Source organism: Mus caroli, chromosome 1, assembly GCF_900094665.2.
Source record: "Mus caroli chromosome 1, CAROLI_EIJ_v1.1, whole genome shotgun sequence".
NCBI classification, from domain to species: domain Eukaryota; kingdom Metazoa; phylum Chordata; class Mammalia; order Rodentia; family Muridae; genus Mus; species Mus caroli.
Window position 1 is genome coordinate 85,693,614 of NC_034570.1, and position 20,052 is coordinate 85,713,665.

At 50.8% G+C, this 20,052-nt stretch overlaps 2 protein-coding genes across 2 annotated transcripts in view; both read left to right on the forward strand.

Moving 5' to 3' along the window:
* Positions 1 to 5,053, forward strand: part of Crocc2 (ciliary rootlet coiled-coil, rootletin family member 2) — a 57,890-nt gene extending 52,837 nt beyond the window's left edge. The window contains exons 30-32 of the mRNA XM_021176114.1: positions 264 to 389; positions 2,809 to 2,940; positions 4,985 to 5,053. Of these exons, the coding sequence (XP_021031773.1) occupies positions 264 to 389; positions 2,809 to 2,940; positions 4,985 to 5,053 (327 nt within the window). The remainder of the gene's footprint in view (positions 1 to 263; positions 390 to 2,808; positions 2,941 to 4,984) is intronic.
* Positions 5,054 to 12,093: 7,040 nt separating this feature from the next.
* Positions 12,094 to 20,052, forward strand: part of Sned1 (sushi, nidogen and EGF like domains 1) — a 58,708-nt gene continuing 50,749 nt past the window's right edge. The window contains exon 1 of the mRNA XM_021159208.2: positions 12,094 to 12,440. Coding sequence (XP_021014867.1) covers positions 12,228 to 12,440 — 213 coding nt within the window. The 5' untranslated portion in view covers positions 12,094 to 12,227. The remainder of the gene's footprint in view (positions 12,441 to 20,052) is intronic.

Genomic DNA, 20,052 nt, shown 5'->3' on the forward strand with positions numbered 1-20,052 from the left:
ATTCCCGGGGGACAGGCAGGAAAACTGAGGTTGGGGGGACACCAGGGAGTCAGAGGGCTGACTTTCTTGCTAAGCAATAGACACTTCAGAAGGAGGGGTTATTAGCAAGTGCATAGATTGCGGGCAAGAATAAGATCCTAAGCGGGGGGGGGGGGGGGGGGGGGGAGGAGATCCCAAGACCATCCTCAGACAGAATGCCTGGCTGTGAGAGGCCAGGGATCCACCAACCCTGGCCCATGTTCATGTAACCTCTCTCCACTCAGGTGCTTCCGCACAGCCATAGGGATCGGGCAGAGAGGCGCGCCCTTCGAGAGCAAACAACTTCACTGCGCACCGAGCGGGCTCGCCTACAGGGGGAGCTCGCGGCACTGCGCACGCGCCTCATACAGGTATATGTTTCAAGGCAGGAAAGATGCCTGAAGGCTCAAGGGAAGGCTGCAAAAAATGGTGGTGGGGTGGGCGGGGAAGTCCCGGGGAAGTCCCATGGCTGGCCAGAAAGCAGATGCTGGGAAAAGAAAGGTTGGTCAGGTCGGCTTCAGTGTCTGCACTTGGCCTGGCAATGGTGCCAAGTTCAGAGCCAGCCCCAAAGCTTCAAGCATCTTGTAGATGCTTGAAGGCACCCTACCTTGACTGTATTTGAGGGAGGTGAAGCACCATGGATCAATGGCACCACCCCTGACTTTGTGGCCTACTCTGCCCAAATACTTGGGCCCCTGGGTCATGTTCATAGTGTAAACGGCAGCCAACATTAAGGATGTTATGGGCTGTGTCAGGGGCAGCAAGTGAGGTGGCCAGTATGGTGCTCTGCAAGCCTCCCTCCATATTCATAGCCTGCCTCCCCTCTGATATTCCTCATGGAGAGTGCTTACTGGGCATGTGTAGAGCAGAGCAGGCAGGCAGGCCATAATGAGACCGGGCAACAGTGATGCTGTATAGTGCTATGGATGGTCATTGCTCAGCACAAGTCAGGGCACAAGACAGAATCTATGCAGCCTGGTGTCTACTATGCTACAAAGAAATGGGAAGAGGCAGGACACCGCCCTTTTAAGCTAGCTTTGCAGAGTTCTGGCTTAGCCTGAGCTAGCATGGAGTTTTGATACCCTCATTGCCCACCCCAAGATAGAAGAAGCCCAGGATAGTGGCTCCACAGAAAGCAGTCAGGAGGGAGATGGCATGTAAGGGAGAGGAGGGGAGGATAGAATCTGCCATGCTGGCCATCTGGCAACCTGATCCCTTGGGACTTTGTCTCCCTATTTGCAAAGCAAGGAAGCAGAACCATCAGTGTGGAGACACTGAGGGCATCAGGCATGAGAGCCAAGGCAGGCGGCCCCTCTCAAGGCTTTTTTACTTAACCCCCACCCTAAACCTGCTCAGGGCACAGGACCCAGTGGGTGAGGGCAGTTACAAAAGCCACCAACCAGCTTGTCTATAACAAGGCTACCTGCTCTCCCACAAAGAGAAAGCAGTATTAGAGGGATAGAGTCAACAGGATCTTGCTGCAGTTGGTGGAGGGAAAGATGTTATGTCCCCAGCCTGAGCAGGGGTGGGGAGTAGGGTCATGCCTTCCTGGATATTGCTGGGGCAAAGGAGGTGGCACTGCCTAGGGGCAACAGAGCAAGCTGTGGGCACGATGCCAGCCTTGGATCCTTGGGGCCCAAGGGGGGGAGGGCAGGAACAGCTAATTAGTTCCAGGAGGTCAGCTGTGAGGGGCCCACAAACCCATAAACCCTTTATTGCTGTCTCAGGAGGGGAAACCCGGATGTGGACATTTATTTATTTTGGATTTCACTTTTCTCTCCTCTTTATAACATGCATTTTGAGCAGCATAACTAGATTTTTAAAGAAACAGGGTCCCCTTTCCAGTGGAGAGGACTCTTTGTGTTTCTCGGTCCTGAAGAAGAAAGTTTTTTATTTTGTTTTATTTTTTTAAGGCTCAGATCCTGACCCATAAGTTTGCCCATGCAAACAACTCCCTATATCCCAGGGTCCATGAGACTCTCATGTGGGCTTCAGACTCCACATGGCAAAGGTAGGCCTGCCTGGAACTGAAGAGGGAGCTTCGTGGCACTTGGGCATGACCCCAGGCCAGAAGCAGGCAGGTCCAGCAGTGAGCAGACAGGCAGTCTGGCTTAAGAGCAAGACCTGGCTCTAGTCCTGCCTTGGAGGTGGCAGTTCTGGTAAGGCTGTGAAGTGAGGGCCCCATACGTTTCTGAGAGCACCCCAAGAAGAACCAGAGTTCCCTGTGTGAGCAGACAGGCTTCTGCTGTTCTCCAAGAGAAAGGATTCCGCATCAGTTATATCTCCCAGAGGTTCCATCTGCAGGGTAAAAGGACCCCTGACCTTCCCATGGAAACTACTTATGTCTCACATCTCACCAATGGGATACCCCTCCTCTCCTGTACCCCTCTTGGTGGGGTGAGTGACTGAGAAGGCTCTGTCTCAGAATGGATATCTACAACCAGCCCTGCCAGTTTGACACAGGCTTGTTGGCACTGTGAGAGCAACCACAGCCAGATCCATGGCTTTGGGTGTGCAGAGGTCAAAGGTCCCGTGCATTGCAAAAGGCCCAGGAGCATGCAGGGCTCAAGAGGCCTGAGGGAGTCTTACAAGGAGTAGGGACATGGGTCTTCAAATGCCACCTACATTACTAAGGATCACCACAGGGATTTCTGCTGGTCTAAAACAGGAATTGTTCCCCATTCCTTAACTCCTACTGTGGCTACAGCTGCCAGCAAACCTGGGCAGGGGCAGTATTTCTGCTGGAAAGACCCTGAGTCTTGCCACAGTTCTGCTCCCCTCTCCCTGCAGACAGAGCAGGAGACCCTGAGGAAGGAGGAGGACACGGCAATGCTGGGGGCTAAGAAGGAGCTGCTGCTCCAGTCACTGAGTCACCTACACCAGGAGGTGGATGGGGCCTTACGGCAGAGCCAGCAGCTGCAGGTGAGCCAGTGGAGTTCCGGGCTCTGTACGTAAGCTTGGGGATCAACCTCGGGCAGATTCAAATGGTGTGGTCCCCAAGTGGTGAACCCATGTGTGGCTCATGGATGTGAATGCCACATGTGCATACATGCACAGAAAAAGGCAGCTGGACAGGCCACCATCCACGAAGAGTGCCAAACTGAAACCAAGACAGCAGTGCAGTCCACAATAGATCCCCTGGGAGTTCCAGGCAGAACCGAACTCAGGACTGAGGGCAGTCTTTTAGGGGTGGTGGGACCTTGTGAGTCAGGCATGGCTCTGCAAAATGGCACAAGAAACAGAATAAAAATCAAACAGAATAAAATCAGGCAGGCCTGGAGGACAGGGCCATATATGTCTCCTAGGTCTAGGGCTTGACACCAACCTATGCTCCTTTGAGGCCTCAGTTTCCCCTTCCACCATGGTAAATTTGGAACCATTTCCAGTTGACTACCCTTTATGGAGGATGGATAATCAACAATATTCAATGACCTCAAAGGGAACCTGGGATGCTGTTCACACAGATTTAAGGCCCACTCCAGGGGCCTGTGGCTTGGGCTTCAGCCCGGCAAAACCCTTAGCAGGTGGCCTGGACTCAAAACCTGTGGGCTTAATATGTATGCCAGCTCCGGGTCTGCCGCTGGTCCTGGGCCAAGGCCAGCACCCCAGTAGAAAGCAGTGGGGCCAAGACAGGAAGTGTAGCCCCCAAGATAGGGTGGGGCATCCCACTGGACCCACCCCGAGGATCCCAGCAGCCCTCCGTGCCTGTGTTCTCATTCCAGGCCCAGATGGCTGAGCTGGAACAGGCCCACACCCAGCGGCTCCAAGAGCTGGCTGCCCAGCACCAGCGGGACCTGGCAGCTGAGGCTCAGAGGCTTCATGAGGCCCAGCTGCAGGCCACACAGGCTCTGGAGTCCCGTGAGCAGATTCACCAGCAGAGGGTAAAGGTCCTGGAAAGGCAGGTAGGGCCTGCAACCCAGGTCCTCTGAGCAGGGCTGTGTAAGGGGAAAGGAAGGGCCTGTTTCCATGCACCCTATGCAGGGGCAACCACATGACCTCTATTGGAAGCCTTGGCTCCCAGTTTGCTCAGTATGTTTGCCCTTTCGTGGAAATGGCTCCGTGGCTCACATACAGCTCAGGGAGTGGTAGAACATGGGTTCTGGATCTCCACTGCCCAGTACCCCAAGAGGATGAATAGGATAGTTTCTGTCAGAGGTAGCCATGAGACCAGCTAGTCCCCAGGTGATATGCAGACACTGCCTGCTGTGTACACTTCACAGTGGTGGAACCCCACCCCCACCCCCCACTTGTCCTTGGAGTCCCAGGGAGCACACCAGAATGTGAGCAGCTTAGTGGATTAGGAAATGCATCTGAACGCAGAGCCTTGGGGATGTGCGTACAGTGCACTCATACAAGTGTGTGCCTGCATTGAGCCTGTCACAGCTGAGCTGCTGAGTCATAAGAACCTTAGGATCTAGAGCCGCTGGCAGGCGGTGGTGGTGCACGCCTTTAATCCCAGCACTCAGGAGACAGAGGCAGGCGGATCTTTGAGTATGAGACCAGCCTGGTGTGCAGAGAGAGCTCCAGGACAGCCAGGGCTACACAGAGAAACCCTGTTGCAAAAATAAAACAAAAACAAAGAAACAAAACCACCTTAGAACCATTGATGGTCAACATTGTATTTTACAGAAGGGAAACTGAGATACAGAGGCAGGGAAGTGTCTGCCTTTACCCTCAATTTAGTTTCCCTAACCCACTAGAGATGTTATTTTAACCCAGTCATTTGATGTACATGCCTGGCCTGAATAGAAAATAAGCCCTTCACTGTTCACAGGATGCTCACAGACGTTCAAGATGGCAGACCTAAGCTGATGAGTCCCCCTGTCTGTCTACCTACTGTTTCTATCCAGTGCCCAAACCCTTAGGCACCATAGATTGCAGCTTCCAGAGCCTTTTCCTGACTCAGCTCTCCTTGACTGTGTTCCTGGGGTCCCTCCTCACCTGACAGCCCATACTCTGTTTCCAGGTAGCTAGCCTGAAGAAACGGCTGGACAAGGAAGTGCGGCAGCGGCAGCAACAGGCCCACAGTGACTAGACCTTTTGAGCCAAGCACTGACCTCCACTGCAGTACCTTCCCTTCATCCCTGTGCTGGGTGGCATGCACTGGGGGACATGCTAAGGCTCTGTGCTAGTGGAGAAACTGGTGTTATACACTATAGAGGGGCCATGATCAACAAACAAATGTTGTGAGAAGGTGCACAAAGAGGCAGCCACCAACCAAAGCACACTATCCCTCCTCAACTCCTCCCAGACTACAGAAGTCCTGCCTATGAGGACCTCAGCTTCCAGCTGGGCTGGACCACACTGCTCTTTGATACTCCTTTCTGCTGCAGGGAGCGGGGATGTTGACCACCCCTCAGACCATACTGGGCCTGGGGCTCCGTCTCTAAATTGGACCTGCTACTTGGGCCAGGCACTGGTGGCAGGGCCCTGTCAAACCAGCTCCCTTGCCATGGGCTACATTCCGTGCCCTCAGTTCTGTAAACACAGGGAAACACATGGAAAACATTTCCACCAGCAAGAGCCAAAAACACAATGTCCTGCAAGGCCAGCCACCACACCCCACATCCAGAGGCCACAGAATCTTCCGCATCCAGGAACTGCAGTCCTGTCACGGTGGCAGGTGGCTGGAAATGACTCAGATGCAACCCCGTGACTCGCTGGCCACAGGGGTATTGGAGATCTGAAGCTGTTCCAGAATCTCCCATATCACACCACACCCCCCGCAAAAAAAAAAAAAAAAAAAAAAAAAAAAAAAAAAAAAGCTAGAAAATGCCAGTGGGTAATCCTGCTCTTGTTGCTATGGAGACCGAGGCCATCATCTTACCAGACCCTGTTCCTGCCTCACCTCTTGGCATCTATGTGCCTTCCTCTTATTTAGCGCTGGTCAGACTGACTTGTCTTCCCTTCCAACAAGCCTCTTTGGCCTTGTAAATGTCACTTTCTAGAACCCCTAGGCTACTGGGCAACCTGGTAAATTCTTGCTTGCACCACAGGGTGCAGGTCATCCCATGGCTTGTGTTCTGCCAGGACCTCCTGAAGCCTCTTCAAGGACTCTGGCATGGGGCAGGAAAGGCAGGAAACTCCTGGAATCCATCCAATCACAGGCATGTAGCTAAGGCCAAGATATGTGACAGCCTGTCAGTTTACTTCAAGATCACCAGGGACTTAAAATCAGCCATCCTGTCAGACCTCTGGTTGAACTTAATACACAATTGAGGTGGACTGATAGGCTTTATTGCCGATGACAGTGTGAAGAAGGGTCCTGAAGCCCAGGCTTTGAAAGGAAGAACACAGAGACCATTGGTAATGGCTTCCTTGGACAAAGGAGAAGTTGGCAGTGGCATAGGTACCCTGATATATGCCCACCTACAGTTTCTAGGTTCCAGCAAACACAGCCTGGTGGAGGAGAGAGGATGGGCTGACCCATGGAGGCCTGAGAAACTAGGACTTCGTAGTTAGCCCTCATCTTCCTCCTTCTCTGGTTTGCAGCTCCCCTGTGGAAGTGTTGCACCATCCCCTCAAAACCTGAGAGGGGAACAGAAGCTGCAGATTTCCACAGGAGGCCGAGGGGTTCCTCCGCTGCTCATTCAGGAAGCCCGCCTGCAGTGTTAATGCCTTCCTCTTCCTGACCTTGCAAGGCTCACTGGTGTCCCAGGGACATCAACACGACTGAAGTTGACAGCTGAGGAGGAATCCTGTAAATATACCTAGAAGCAGGGACACACTTCAGCAGGGAGAAGTCTGGATACTTCTTAGCACCAAAATGAGACACCGTGACCCAACCAAGGTGCTCCCAGGTGATCAACCAAGGTGCTCCCTGGTGATCCAACCAATGTGCTCCCTGGTGATCCAACCAAGGTGCTCCCTGGTGATCCAACCAAGGTGCTTTCTGGTGGTCCAGGGCCGCCTTTACACTGGCTACTCAGGAGAGCACTTCCAGTACAGTGAGGGCTTCTGAGATTCCCACACTTTGAGTATTTACATCAATGTAGGAGATATGTGTACTTATTCAACATAAAAGAATGTATTTGTGTTGAGAAGGGATATTTTCTAAAGAATATATTGCATTTCTCTAAACATTTTCTAAGGCGTGTGCACATTGGTATGTGTTAGCTGGTGATTATTGCCCTGGGCAGAGTGTGTGATTGTGGAAGGCCTTCAAAGAAGTGCTCTGAGACCACACCGTTTATGGCTGAGGAAACCTAGCAGCTCGGCTAAAATCAGATAGGTAACTAAGTATTTGCAGCCAGTGGATCAAATCCAGTGCCCCACAGCTCACCCCATACTGGTCATGCCCCAACCCACCTGCTCAGATGAGCTGCAAGCAAAGGCATGCAAACTAAAGTGGACAGAAGGACACCTCACAGTTGAGGTCAGAGAAGGAGGCAGCTGGGGTGAACAGTTCAGGCTATGCAGGTGGTAGGGGACCTGGCCTTCTGCCTCTCACTCTCCCCAGAGTTTGAGAGGAGTGGGCTCTGATACCTCACTGCTGGAACTGCCCAGTCTCACTTCCAGGGGAGGGAGGGTGGTTTCTCCTTTTGGCCTGCCCCGAATTTGGTTCCTGGCCTATACGAAGTTCGATGGATGCCAATGTCCATTTGGGAGCTACTAGCCCCAGCTGCGAGGCTCAGCTTGCTCATGAGCTGAACATTCTGCACAGGTGCTCTGGATGTCTACGAGAACATGAAAGTGGCCCTCATGCCTGGTCTTGCAACGAAAGAGTCCCAGGGCTTCTCATGATGCCTGGAGTTGTACATATAGTGCCTCCTACTACATGTCTGTTACTGGCCAATCTCTAGCTGTGACAGCTGAGCTCTCCCTGGGCCCAGGCCCTTGTATTCTATTTGTCTTCCCCCTCCAGTGACCTGAGAGGCTGGAAAAGCTGGTAGCTCCAAACTAGGGTACCCAAGGGTTTGGCCAGAGCTCCATTTTAACTATTGCTGGAGCAGGATGTAACCAGCATGTACTGCTGAGATGTCTAAAACGTTAATATTTTGAAAAATCAGCCTGTGTCAGTTGACAATGGAGATACATCTGAGAAATGTCACTGGGCAACTTTGTCACTGTACAATGCCGTGGAATTTGTTACACCAACCGAGATCGCTGCAATATCCCTGGGTGATCCGCTCTTTGGAACCCATCTGGAATATGTGATCTCTGCCTGACTGAAAGATTGTTATACAAGAAAATAAAACCTCACAGGGGAAATGTAAAGGTTAAACCACCACACGTAATCCAGGCCCCACTGCTGCAGAGGGGAACCTGAGAAGTTCCCTTCTCCAAAACACACATTTAGGGTGGTTGTAGTGGGCATCCTACTCTGAATACCATCTGCCAAATGTTTTACTTGGCATGATGATATCAGGGTATTCCCAATGCCTTTAAAAGAAATCCCAGCAGCATGACTTTATCTGTTGTGGTTTCTCAGGTCTACATGCCCAACCTATGTCAGCTGCCTCAGTGTTCAGGAAACAGGGAATAGAGTGCTCCCTGCAGGAGATGGCCCCCAAGATACCTGGTGGAGCCCAAGTTCACATATGCATGTGTTCCTAGCCACCATGAACCTCAAGTAGACTCAGAGATTTCCATAGACCAACTCCTGCATCACTACCCACTCGAGTGGGTGGGAAAGTTCTGCCTGAGCCCCACCTGCATTCAGTTCCTATTTGTTGGAGGCAAAACAAGTGATAGCCATTTTGAGAGCATTTGCTGAGCTCCAGCTAACTGTCACCGGAAGATCAATAGCAATGGTCACATCCTGGGTGCTGAGGTTGGCAGGTCTCCTGTGCATATGCTGTGTGCAGGTATGACACCCCTCCCCTCTTGGTCAAGGTGAACTGTCCAGTCTCACATAGGGGTGGGCCATGTAATTCTCCTCAGGAGTTGGGACCCACTTTTCCCAGGACCCTGAGGCCTCTCCCAACCCATCCTGGAAGAGTAGATGGTCACTGGAGGGAGGGAAGGGCTTGTTTATGCTTTGTGAAGAAAAGAATTGTTGTAGGGAGCATATGTTACTCCAGCTACCTCCAAAGAGAAGCAGCAAAAGGTAGGGTGGGCTGCAGCCTCAGGCCTGCTGTGTGGGACCAGCTGACTAGCCTGGTTCCCCTACCAGGCGGAACAAGGATAGTGTTCCCCATCTTGACCTTCATGGACTCCTAAGGCCTGAACATCTGGTGGGTGGCTCTGGGGCTCCCCCATGTAAACAGGCACACACAGTCAGGCCCTAAATTAAAGTGTCACAGGCCTCTTGGGAAGCTCAGGTTTCCTGCTGCAGAACATGAGCCTGCTTGATAAAACGATTTGGGTTGTGATAAATGTGGACTTTCTGTGGTAGAGACAAAGGCGCCCTTGAGTCCAGAGGGGAACTTAAAGCAGCTTGTTGCTGAAAAGTATTTCCTGATCATATTTTTAGCACCTGAAAAAAGATTTCTCTCTCTCTCTCTCTCTCTCTCTCTCTCTCTCTCTCTTTTTGCCTGTGGGTCTCGTGTGTGTGTGTGTGTGTTTGTGTGTGTGTGTGTGTGTGTGTGTGTCTAATGTGATACTCAGCAACAACAGTGAGATCTGTTAGCCTCCCCACCTCACACCAACCCTGTCTCCCAGGCCTTGTTAAAATTCTACACAAGGCATCCAGTTGGGGATGGCCGCAAGTACCACACCACTACCCTTGATGGAGATCAGAGGATCCAGCCTGCAGCTGGATCTGTGCACAAGCCCAGCTCTGAGATGGGCCTCTGTCCTGGTATCCCACAGCTGGTCAGGAGATGCTAGTGGAAAGCAGTCAGGACCCCACATCTCACCACACCTGGAGGGATACTCGGCGACTCGATTGAGCACTGCTGTGTACTTGACAGTGTGCTGAGTGCTGCGCCAACCCAGAAATCCCCGAGCAGACCCAAACCCTTGACTAGGACCCTCTGAGGCATGTGCTCCGGGAGAAGGTTGGCAGCGTTGAGATGGGAACAGTGGCCGGGCATTAGGTAGAGCAAGGCTGTGTGGTCAGAGAGAGCAGGGATCGGTAGTTATGGGCTCTTCTCAGTGCCCCATGGGCAGAAAGGCAAATCTGAGTTCTCCCTAGGCTTGGTGCTGCCCACTACACTTCTGTATGAGAAAGCCAATGAGAGAGGAGAATAGAGCTTCCAAGGAGGCCCTGTGCCCAACCCCAGGAAGCAAGAGGCTCTTAGGTCCCCAGCATGGTGGCCAGGCCTGCTGGCAACTCTGTGCTAGAAGCTGTGCAGGAGGAGGCCTTGCAAGGCCTGGTCCTGACCGTGATGTGGTCTGGTCAATGAGACGACGGTGTTTACCAGAGAGTACTCTTACATCCAGAAGCCTGACTCAAGGGCTGATCGGTTTTTGTTTTGTTTTTGTTTTTGCTAGCCAGGGTTTCTTCATATAGCTCTGACTATCCTAGAACTCACTCTGGCCTCAAACTCAGAGATCCACCTGCCTCCTGAGTGCTGGGATTAAAGTCGCCACCACGCCTGGCACCAGAGGCTGATCTTCTCTAGCCAACTGTACAGCAAAACATTTCACATCTCCAGCCTTGGCTTTCCCCTCTGCCAACCAGGATCACTACCCAAAGCTGGAGGGGTGGGCCAGAGGAAGGCAAGCCATGTACCAGGTGTGGGGTAGATGTGGTCAGTGCAAACAAAAATGGTCTCCTTAAATTTGGTGCCTGGTCCCCGACGCTGAGGGTTGGGAGTATCACAGTGGTGAGTCTGCTAAGAACAGGATCTGTGTAAGCTAGGTACCCCTGACTGACACACGGAGAACTCTCTGCTATACTTGAAAAATAATATGCAATGTCCCTTGTGGAACTGAGACACAGCACATGCTTGTTAGAGAGATTTTGGGAAATCCAGAAAAACGCAAAGCCAGCACAAACCAGAATCTCGGGGGCAGCTGCTGTTACTCCTGTAGCTTTTCTTTTTCTTCCTTGCTTCTCTTTGAGAGGTAGCATCTTGTCTTTGGGGATCCCAGGCTTGGCTTATAGTCACATGTATCTAACAGTAGGAGCTGGGTGCAGACAAGGTGGTGAGAACTGAGGCCCCCAAGAGGCACCAAGGGAACACAGAAAGAGACCAGATTGCACCCCTGAGGCAGGACAGCCACTTACAAAGCAATTCTTTTTTTTTTTTAAGATTTATATATTTATCATATGTAAGTACACTGTAGCTGTCTTCAGACATTCCAGAAGAGGGCGTCAGATCTCATTACGGATGGTTGTGAGCCACCATGTGGTTGCTGGGATTTAAACTCAGGACCTTTGGAAGAGCAGTCAGTGCTCTTACCCGCTGAGCCATCTCGCCAGCCCCAACAAAGCAATTCTTAAGAAGAGCAAGAAAGGTTAGGGAGCCACAGCAACTGACTTGCCCCCCAGGGCCTGGGTGACCAGCCTACCCCGCAGGTTTCCCTAACATTGTCCAGCTGTGCTGCATGACTGATCCCATAGGAAAAAGTCCTTACAAGAGAGAAAGCTGAGTAAGTCTTGGAGTCTCCCAGACCCAAGGTTCATCCTCAGTGAAACCAGATAAGGAATAGATCCTGGGACAGGTTTCAGCTGGTTCTGAAAGTTAATGTCCTAGGTTAGGGCTGGGGTGTGGCCACGCAAGGTTTGTGGAAGTGTTGTTGGGTGAAGTGGCCCAGACTGACATTCTGTCAGGAAAAGCCAGATGCTCTGGCCTGACTGGGACCCCAGAGGACACACAGGAAGCCTGTTCAAAATCAGGCCTTAGGGCAACAAGTCAGCTTCAGAACTGCTGGGTTTGCCCACGCTCCTCCTGTGGGCAGGCCTTAAGCTGGTGACAGGAGACTGTAAGTCCTCACCTCAACATAGCCCAAATGCAAGAGAGCAAAAGGGCCTCCGGTTTGGAGGTGGAGCCAACCCAGTACTAGTTCGGCTTTAATGAGCCTCGACACAGAAGGGCCTGGGAGCTGCGCTCCCGCACCCTCCCACTCCGCGGACCAGCAAGTTAAAAATGCCACTATTTGCATGACCCCGCCCCTCCCGAGTGGCCGGCTGGGCAGGCTATTTAAACCCGGGTCCCCGCGTTAGGCAGGCGGTCCGCAGTCCTGCCTCACGCCTTCCTAAGCTGCGCGGGTCTCCGGAGTGCGACGCGAGCTAGCGGAAGGGAACGGTGCGGCCAGTCGGCCGTGCGGTGACTGCAGCCACCTGCCCGAGCCCCGTGGCCCGCCCTCAAATCCCGGCGATGCGCCGCGGCGCCGCCTGGGCACTGCTGCTGGCCGCAGCCCTGGGGCTCGGGGCGCGCGGGGTGCGCGCTGCAGTGGCCCTCGCCGACTTCTACCCGTTCGGCACGAAGCGCGGCGACACCGTCACCCCGAAGCAGGACGACGGCGGCTCAGGGCTGCAGCCACTCTCGGTGCCCTTTCCGTTCTTCGGCGCCGAGCACTCCGGACTCTACGTGAGTAACCCCGAGCTCGAGGGGTCTCCGGGGAGGGCCCCGCTGCCCTCCACCCCAACTCTTGCCGCCGCCGCCGCCAGCAACTTGGCACCGCGGCAGCCAGAGGTGGAATGAGGACAGCGCTTCCTCTCTCCCGCGGCCAAGGCCGGACAGCGACTGGCGGGAGAGGCGTGGGCAGGGCGGGGCAAGCAGCCGCCAGGGCACCTAGGCGACAGCCAGGCCAGCGGAACACGGCGCGCCCCTGCTGCTCAAGGCCCGACCTGTTTGGGACGTTGACAGAGTTCGACAGGCTTCCGCAGAGCTGCGGGTCCCCCAGTGCCTAGTGGGGAGCCTTCGATCCTGTTCCTTCACAGAGAGCTATGTGGTAGTAGGCACATGGCCTCCGGCCACAGTTACCCCAGTGGGGCATCTGGCTTGTGATGGTCTCAGCCCTCTCTAAGCCATTTCAGCCTCACCCACAGTTAACACCCAAGGCCCACGGCCAGAAGGAATTCATTCAGGCATGATTTGCTTCCTTGCAGGAGACCTGCGCTGGGCAGGGCTGGCAGCTAGGGGCAGTGTAGAGGGGCTTACCCCTTCCCCTCCCCATCTTAGTCCCCCGGAGGTTGGCCACCAAGATCAGACCCTCTAAACAGGGCTCACAAGGGTAATTCCTCACTCCAGACCCAGACACGAGTGCTGGAGAGGTCTCAGTGGATTGCAGAGCCTGAGTGCCAGCCTCCATGTTCTCAGGGTCTGACCCTGCGCCAGTCACCTGTGCACAAAGGGATGATCTGTAGTGAAATGAGCCTCCTGAATTACTCAAATCCACTTAGAAACACCTGAGCCAACATAGTCTATAGTTAAAACACCATCTTCTCACACACCCTCTGCTGCATCCAATGCCAATCACCATTAGCTCTACCAATGATTTTGCCATTAGTGCCACCACATCCACTATCACCGCCTCCACTGGCACACTCACCTCCTCCATAAGCACTGCTGCCTTCAGCCACCATACTGTCATCCCTACCATCTTGAACACTGCCTCCATCACCAGCCACGTGGTCTGCATTGCCATCCTCCTGGCCACCACCATCTCCAGAATCCTATACCCCACAGTGACCAACATCATCCACACAGTCTACCACTGTGTCACAACCTGGTAGCTGACTTCCCTGTGCCAACTCAGAATGGCCCCCTCACCTTGGTGGCAGTGTCTGGTGCTATAACCGTGGAGGGGCATAGAGGGAGAAGAAAGGGAAGACATCCCTGAAAATCCTTCTGCCCTGGGACTTGGCAGAGCGAAGATTTCTGATAGTAGGCAGTAGACAAGAAGAGCTGTGTTCTGGGTCTGCCCAGCAGGAAGAGGCCTGTACATCCTAGGAATGTGGAGACTCACCCTAACAGAGCTGTCTAAATGTTCTTTAAGCATTCTGGCTAGCCTTGGATTTTCCACTCCAAGTCACAGGTGAAAATATTATTAAAATGTTTAGTTGACCTTTTTAACATGAGAAACCGACCTCTGGCTCTTAGGGAAACACACACCCTACCAGAGCCTCTCCCTGAAATGTAGATACTCTTTAGAAAATACTCTGGTGTGGTCATGGTGCGCACAGCGAACCTCACCTTTCCCATTGCTCAGTGGGAAAGGAAATGGAATTCTCCGAGAAGCCGCACCCATACATCTGGCCTGAAACAGCACTTAGGGCACATGTATAGGTGACAAGCCACATCAAGGCTATGTGGAGAAAAGGAGGCAATGAGTCTGGAGCAGGGTGTCTGCTGAGTGTCCCCAGCCCCACCCAGGCTGAGAGGACCCCGATTGCCTCTGCTCAGGCCCTCATCCTGCATAGTGAGGTAGGGCGTCAGTAGCTCTCCTGGCTTTGACGGCTTGCTTAAGAGTAGGCTTGTTGGAGTAGCGAGTGAAAGAATGAATGCCCCATATGTCTGTGTCACTCCACATTCCAGAGAGAGTCGGAAGTGCCCTGAGTCCCTTAGGGAGTCTCAGATGTGTTCCCAGAGTGACAGCTCCATCTTGAGGGTGGCTCCTATCTAGAAAGGACCTTGCATTCAGCCACTTCCTTGTGTCCTAGTAACTGGCCCCGGAGTTGTTAAGAGCATGTGGTGTTGCTTACACCATTTGAGCAAAGGTAAGAAGCTCCCGGCCCGTGTGGGGTGCTGCCCACCACCTGCTGGCTGGAAATGTTACTACTGCCAGATTCCCAGGAAAGACTGAAGCTGTAGTCTTTCCTGCTGGCCAGCTGGGTCTGAGCCTTATCTTAGTTGGCACTGGGAGCCCCCACTGTGGCCTTGGCCAGCATACTACCTATCAACTTCTGTTCCTTAGTTGTCAGAAAAGGGAGTGTCGTGTGAGTGCCATATCCTTCCAGATGCTGGGCTCCTCTAAGGGCCAAGAGTCTGCTAAGGTGGTCCAGTGGCTGGAAGCATGGGTCTTCCAGTTATATATATATATATATATATATATATATATATATATATATATATCCTGAAGTGGATGAAGGGGTGAACAGGGTGGTGGCCCTCTGGAAGGTCATCTCCAGCCATTCTCCAAGTGACCCATCCAGCTGTGCTGAGCCTCATGCCCTCTGATCTCCCCTGACTATAATGGTCTTTCTGAAAACTCTGGGGCCAAAATGAAGAGACTGTTAATAGACTGACTTGAACTCTTGCTGACCAGAACGTCAGTTCTCATACCCTGGAGGCAAGACTTGAGTCCATACTATCCAATGAGCCTGTGCTGGCCTCCCTGCCCTTAGAGAACAGCCCTGGCTCTGCCCTTCAGACTCTAGGCCCAGAGCAGCTTCTTGTGTTTCCATCAACATCCCACCTTGATATTCCTTGGCGTTCCTCAGTTTAGCTCTGGCAGAGCAGACAGTGGTTTCTCCCTCTGTCTGATGCCAGGTTCTGCTGGTACGTGATCCTGGGTCTCTCAGCAGGTCACTGTGTATCAGTGGGGATTTTCTAGAGCTGGCAGCCAGACATCCTGTACGGTGACGGTTAGACTTGGGGCTGCAGTGAGAAGTGCAGGTGAGAACTTCCTCAGAATAATAACCTACAGGTTTGAGTGAGGGTCCAGACACCACCTTACTGTACCCCTGACTCAGTCAGGGCTTCCGTTCCTGCACAAACATCATGACCAAGAAGCAAGTTGGGGAGGAAAGGGTTTATTCAGCTTACACTTCCCACATTGCTGCTCATCACCAAAGGAAGTCAGGACAGGAACTCAAGCAGGTCAGGAAGCAGGAGCTGATGCAGAGGCCATGGAGGGATGTTACTTACTGGCTTGCCTCCCCTGGCTTGCTCAGCTTGCTTTCTTATAGAACCCAAGACTACCATACAGGGATGGCACCACCCACAATGGGCCCTCCCACCCTTCATCACTAATTGAGATAATGCCTTACAGCTGGATCTCATGAAGGCATTTTCTCACCTGAAGCTCCTTTCTCTGTGGTAACTCCAGCTTATGTCAAGTTGACACAAACCCAGCCAGTAGAGCTCCCATAGTGGGACCCAAACTGAAGTCCTGTTTCTCTGAAACATGGTCCATGCTTCTGTATCTTCACTGAATGCCCAGCTCCTGGCCTTCCTTACCATCTGCCCTCTCTACTGGCAGACATACTCTCTGGAGTGGAGAACATCAATGGGATTCTGTGTCTCCTCCCCATCCCACACTTGCCCCATCTCTGAATATGGCTCTGACACTTGTCCTAAGACTAAGATGTGAAGCCCCTAAAGGCCCAGGACCACAGGACGGGGGCTTATGTAGAAAGGGACAGCACAGACAAGCAGCCTGGCTAGGGCCCACACGACTTCTTGTTCTGACTTCTAAAACTGTCACAGCATCATAATGACTGTGGCCTTTATTTCCTTTCTGGTAAGAGCAAAAGGATGTGAGGCTGAACATTTTCTATCTGGCCTGACAATCTTCTTTTTGATGGAAACTTTTATACTTATTTACATTTAATATGGTTACCCATATGGTGGGTTTATCTTCCTGATTTACTATGTACATGTGAAATTGTTTTCTTTCCTCTTCTAGTAGCATTTAAAGTACTTTCCAGTACTAGTCAGCAGGGGTGAAGCTTCTCGTTAGCCACCAGCTCAATTTCTCCACGTTCAACCATGTAAGTCTTGTGTTCAGCAATAGGCCTTTGCCACCAGGTTATGGAGTAACCAATAGCCTCGGCTTTAGCCTGTAATGTTAGGGGGAAGCATATGGAACCTCTTCGGCTAACATTCAGTCTTCAAATAGAACTTTGTTCCTTCAAATACAGAACCAGGCCCTCACAATGGCATCCAGCTATTTCCCCATGCCGCTTCATGTTGTTGCCATAGTTTCGAGTATGCCATAAGCCCAAATAATACACTGTTAATATTTTGCTGTAAACAGCCGATTGTCATTTAGAGAGGTTTTTAGATTAGATGGTCTTTTCTGTTTACCCAGGTCTGCCATTTCCAGACCTCATTCCGTGGCAGCAGTGGCTCCCTGTCTCACACTATTCCAGCACTGGGACATTCCTTGTGGGCCTCACTTGCTGAGCACCCGTACTCTAGTCTGAGAACTGTATTGATTTCCCTTCCTTTCAAAAGCTGCGTCTGCAGTGTGCAGGTGGAATTCTGGGTTGGACATTCCATTCTTAAATAAGGTGTTCCACTGGCTGTGCATGTACACAGTTCCTCGCAGGGACGCCTCTGCCTGTCTCATGGTGCCACTGGGTCTGACATGTCTTCTTCCCTCTGGCTCCTTCCATAACTTCCCTTTTGCCCCTGTTTTTCCAGTGGTTCGGTTCTCAGGTGGGTTGTTGTGGCATTTTTAAAGTATTTCTTCTGCCCAAGGTTCATAAAGACTGACAGCCTGTGGTTAGATAATTCTCATGAAATTTGAGAAACTTCTTAGCTATCCTCAAGTAATCTTCTGTTCGTTGCTGCCCTCATTTGAAGACTCATTGTGTGCACGTCATACTGTGTGCAGCTGCCCCAGAGCTCACTGAAATGTTCTGCTGCTGCTGCTGCTGCTGCTGCTGGGACCTTTATTTGCATTATTTTTTAAATTACATTTTATGGTCTCCAGGAGAAGGGCACATGTACCATAGCACAGATATGAAGGCCAAAGGACGATTTTGAAGGAGTTGGTTCTCTCCTCCCACTGTGGAGTCCAGGGATGGAATTCAGGTTATCAGGTGGGGGGTGAGCAGTCTTACCTGCTGAGCCAGCTCATCGGCCTGATTTGGAAAGTTTCGTTTTCTTGTTTTCACTTTTCTGTTTTACTTTTATTGAAGGCAGAGTCTTTTCTCACATAGTAATATATTCTATCCTGATGATAGAGTCTCCTCTCTCCACCCCTTCCCACCTCCCCTTCCTTCCATATCCACTGCCTTTCTGTCTCTCACTAGAAAACAAAATAATAAAGTATTATTAATTTTTATAATAGAGATAATAATAAAATATAATAAGATAAATTTAAAAACCTACTGCACTGAAGTTGGACAAGACAAACAGAACAAAGAGAGCCCAAAGCAAAGACATAAGAATCAGAGACCCACTCACACACTCTTGAGTCCCATGAGAACACGGAACTGGAAGACACATACACAGAGAACAGGTGCAGACCTGTGCAGGGCCTGTGCATGCTGCCTTGGTCTCTAAGTCCTGCTATACTCAAAGCATAGCAGAATATCGTTAGGAGTCATTTCATCACTATAACATTTAGAACAATAGGGTTTTACCTTAGGTGCCTGGGCTGCCTCATCTCTGGCTCTTGGCCACTCCAGCAGTGTCAGACTTGGGTTCCTTCTTGAGGAGTGGGCCTTAAGTCAAATCAGATACTTGTTGGTCACTCCCACAGATTTTTTTTTTTTTTGCCATGGTGTGCTCCCTGCATATCAAAGGGTTTGTGGGTGGCTTGGTGCATAATATCTTCCTGTACCAAAGACACTGGGATGTAGGAGTGAGGGCTCTATGTAGGCACCATCTTGACTTCTCCACGTTCAATGAGTTGTGCGTTGTCTTCCACAATGGGACCCTGCTGTTGGTTTCTGAAAAGCAACCTATAGTCTTGGCAACAGCCTGAGTTGTTTGGGGATTCCCATGGGACCCCTTTGGCCAACAACTCAATTAGATGTAACCCAATCCCAGTCTTGGAGGCCTGTTGGGACTCTGTGTCTCCCATTACTTGGCGATTTCATCTAGATCACCTTCATATGTGTGTTCTGAGATGCTTCTCCTGTATTGGTTGTCTGTCCAACCCTTCAAATGCTCTTTACTGCTAGCTGTCTCTCCCCCCGTGTTCCCTTTCTCAATTTCCTCTGTTCTCCCCTTCCCCACCTGATCCTCCTATCCCAGCCCTCCACCCATATCCATCATAATTATCTATTCTATTTCCCTTTCCTAAGGAGATCTATCTTGTTATGAGGGTGTGGAATACCTCACTTGGGATGACTTTTTTTTTTCTGGTTTCATCCATTTGCCTACAAATTTCATGATGTCATTTTTTAAACATCTATGTAATACTACATTGTGTAAATATACCACAATGTCTTCATTTATTCATCTATTGAGGAACATCTAAGTTGTTTCCAGTTTCTGGCTCTTATGATTATAGCAGCAATGAATATGTTTGAGCAAGTGTCTTTGTGGTAGGATGAAGTGTCTTTGGGTATATGCCCAAGAGTGGTATAGCAAATTCTTGAGGTAGATTGATCGATTGGGGGTGTTTTCAGATTCATTGATAGTCAGATCTGCAGTGGCCCAGCCTCCTGCAGTACCATTAAGTGTGGTCTTTGCTTTGATTTCAATTCTGATGATTTAAGCACAGGGTTTGAGCATGCTAGGTAAGTGTTCTGTCACTTAGGTATATCCTTAGCCCTTGGTTTTTCAAGACAGGGTCTCACTATATATCTTAGGCTAACTTTGAACTTGTAATCCTCTTGCCTCAGCTGTACCAATGCTAACATTACAGACACATGTCAGCATGCCTGACTAAATGTATTTTTATTTTAGCTCTTTTTACTCATTGTGTGTACATATTCACATGTGTAAGTGATCATGCATATCTGTGTGTGTATGTGTGTGTGCTTTTGTGTGTATGCGTGTGTGCTTTTGTGTGTGTGTGTCTGTGTGTGTGTATGTGTGTGTATGTGTGTGTATGCGTGTGTGCTTTTGTGTGTGTGTATGTGTGTGTGTATGTGTGTATGTGTGTGTGTATGTGTGTGTGTGTGTGTGTGTGTGTGTGAATGTATGTCTTCCTCAGTCCTTCTTCACTTTAGTTTTTGAAGCAAGGTCTCTCATTAGACCGGAGCTTATCAGTTCAGCTAGATTGGCTGTCCAGGGAACCAAGGGTCCACCCATCTCTTCATCCCCAGCCTCGGTGCTCAGCCCTGTTTTATGATTCTAGGGCTCACATGCATATGCAGCAAGCACTTCACTGAGATATCTTTTAGTCCTCAGCTGTTTTATATTTTTAACTAATAATATAATAGTACTAATAGAACTAGTAGAACCAACAGAAGTTTTATTTTAGTTGTTTCTGCATCTTTTCTTTTTCTTTTCCTTCCACTTGTGTCTTATATTTATTTATTTATTTATTTTTTTTATTTTTTATTTTTTTTTT